General features: G+C 49.1%; 1 protein-coding gene across 1 annotated transcript in view; it reads left to right on the top strand.

The window, feature by feature from the left end:
* Window positions 1-10: 10 nt before the first annotated feature.
* The window catches only part of LOC105001481 (glycine receptor subunit alpha-4-like), a gene marked incomplete at its 5' end in the record, with an annotated part of 7,325 nt that continues 4,340 nt past the window's right edge, over window positions 11-2,995 (top strand). The window contains 4 exon segments of the mRNA XM_010857779.1: window positions 11-124; window positions 772-916; window positions 919-994; window positions 1,120-1,202. Coding sequence (XP_010856081.1) covers window positions 11-124; window positions 772-916; window positions 919-994; window positions 1,120-1,202 — 418 coding nt within the window.

Below are 2,995 nucleotides of genomic sequence, written 5' to 3' on the forward strand. Positions count from 1 at the left end.
CTTCTCCCAGATTCCTGGAATGCTCTACCAATATGGCTGTGCTTTGCTACCCTTAGGCCCACCTGTGAATGTGACCTGCAACATCTTCATCAACAGTTTTGGCTCCGTCACCGAGACTACCATGGTAAAGCATCTCCATGCCACCCACTTCCTCTCTAGTGTGAATGGGAGAAGCCCACCAGATAGCAAGCCAGTCTTTCCTCTGCCATCCTCTCCCTGTTTCAGTGTCATGGCTAAAGCCATGGGATGTCCAAAGGTGGTCACTAGGAGTTTATCTTTCCCCAGCCCAGGGTTTTTGTGGCTAAAGGCAGACTAGCCTAAGCAGCAGATGGTCGAGTTTGGAAGATAGCGTGATGACTAGCACAGGCTTTTAATCAGAAAAACCTGCATTCAATCTCAGACTCTACCATCTAATAGTTGTATGACTTTAGGCAGATTTACTTAAACCTCTCTTTGTCTCAGTTTCCTCATCTGTAAAATGGGAATCATAACAGCACTCTCCCCTCAGGGTTGAGGTGAGATTTAAATAAGATGATGCATATGAAGAAAGTGCTTAGCAAAGACTCAGGCACATAGTAAGAGCTTAATAAATGTCTTTTCCCTTCCCATCTTTGCCGTATCAGCCCGAGCCTGTCTCCTTCTCCAGTGGAAAATGCGCACTTCCCCTGAGATGTGTTCCCAGCATTTTCCTCCTCATGGCCCTCCTGTGGTAAGCTTGCTAGTCCCTGCAATAACACTGCCTTTGATGGGCCCATCTTTGCCCCCTCCCAGGACTACCGGGTGAATGTCTTCTTGCGACAGCAGTGGAACGATCCACGCCTGGCCTACCGAGAATATCCTGATGACTCGCTGGACCTCGATCCCTCCATGCTGGACTCAATCTGGAAGCCAGACCTGTTCTTTGCCAATGAGAAAGGGCCAATTTCCACGAGGTGACCACAGACAACAAGTTGCTGCGCATCTTCAAGAATGGAAACGTGCTCTACAGCATCAGGTGCAGCTGGTAGATGGCCAGGAGAACTCGGGGCAAGGGGCAGAGGCTGCGGGGTGGGGGGAGGTCCCTGTGCTGCACTGAGCCACACTCAGCCAGCCTGACTTCTTTCTTCCTGTCCCTGCCAGGCTGACTCTCATTTTGTCCTGCCCGATGGACCTCAAGAACTTCCCCATGGACATCCAGACCTGCACAATGCAGCTGGAGAGCTGTAAGTGTCCCTAGAAAGTCACAGAGCGATGCCTGAGATACCAACTAGTCAACCCCATGCCATGATATTCCAGACAGGAGAAGGGCAGCCCAGAGTGGGGATGGACTTCCCCAAACACACACAGTCAGATCTTGGCCCGGGGAAGACTAGAAGCCAGAGCTCCTGAACACCCAGTCTAATGTGTTTTTCCATTCCCTGGCTATTTGCAGGTCTGGCTGCCCTACAGGGCCGGGGGATGGGAAGGTCCCAACCTTATATACCAGTGTGCTTGGGCTGGATGCCATTTGAGGAGTACCTCCTGTGTCCAGAGATACATTCCCTCTCACAGTGCCTGCAGTAATTCTACCTTTACTTCCTTTGAGTTAACATATTCAAGATGCCTATACACATCTAGAGTTGTCAGGGATGGGGCAGTCTTTGAACCCTGATTCTTTGTGAACATAGGCAACTTTTTTTTTTTTTTTGAAGTATAGTTGATTTGGACTTCCCTGCTAGCTCAGCTCATAAAAAGTCTGCCTGCAATGCAGGAGACCCCGATTCAGTTCCTGGGTTGGGAAGATCCCCTGGAGAAGGGATAAGCTACTGATGCCAGTGTTGTTGGGCTTCCCTGGTGGCTCAGACAATAAAGAATCCACCTGCAATGCAGGAGACCTGAGTTTGACCTGAGGGTTGGGAAGATCCCCTGGTGGAAGACATGGCAACCCACTCCAGTATACTTGCCTGGAGAATGGACAGAGGAGCCTGGTGGGCTACAGTCCATGGGGTTGCAGAGAGTCAGACACAACTGGGCAACTAAGCACAGCACAGCACATAGTTGATTTACAATGTTTTGTTAGTTTCAGGTGTACAGCAAAGTGATTCCATTATATATGTATTATTTTCCAGATTCTTTTCCATGATAGGTTCTAAAAAGATACTGAATATATCTCCCTATGCTATCCAGTAGGCCCTTGTTATTTATCTATTTTACATATAGCAGTGTGTACAGATTACTTTTGTAGAGAAGTGAGAGAGGACAGTTCTAGGCATAGGACAGTGCCCGGGGCACCAAGGTCAGCCAAGAGCTACCAAGGGCCTAGGGTGACAGCCTGCAGCGGCTGTCCCAAGTGCAGGGAAGCTAAAGGATGACAAGGCTGGACATCGCCCATGTCCCTTTCTTCGCCATCTCCTGGGCAAGTGAGACTGCGAGATCAGGAGTTATGCATTTGATCCTCAGAAAATTCTTGTCTGTCTGTTTCTAACATATAGTAATAGTGATGGATAGAATTTGTCCTATGTGGTCCGCTTTTTAGAGTTCATAAACCACCTTCACGTCCAAGTCCTCATTACCTCCTCTGAAATGTAAGTGGAACATTTTAGACAAGGGGAAGTGACTGGCCTAAAGTAACAAAGCTACTCTGGGCCAAGGCCCTACACTGGACATCTGTGAGCCTTTGTGTTTCTGCTCACATTTCTACCCAACATGTGAATATAGTCATCTATGTGGCAAGAGCCTTCACAAAATTCTAGCTCTCTGTGAGCAACTTGGCACTTTTGATGTTAGCTCTCAGTTTGCCCCAGTTCAGGGCCCTGGCTAGGAGTCTGTGGTGTGCACATTGGCCCATGCACGGCTGGCAGGGTATAAATAGCTCTCTCCTCCCTGGAGTGAGGTGGCAGAAGCCCCAGCTCCAAGGCTGGCTCAGCTCAAGGTATGTGGTCAGTACACATGCTTACTCCCCTGGGTTTGAGATGGGGCAGGAGGTTCCCAGCTGGGTTCCTTGACATCTTTCCAGGCCTCTTGATGTGCTTTCTAG

Source organism: Bison bison, unplaced genomic scaffold, assembly GCF_000754665.1.
Source record: "Bison bison bison isolate TAMUID 2011002044 unplaced genomic scaffold, Bison_UMD1.0 scf7180017854968, whole genome shotgun sequence".
Lineage (NCBI taxonomy): Eukaryota > Metazoa > Chordata > Mammalia > Artiodactyla > Bovidae > Bison > Bison bison.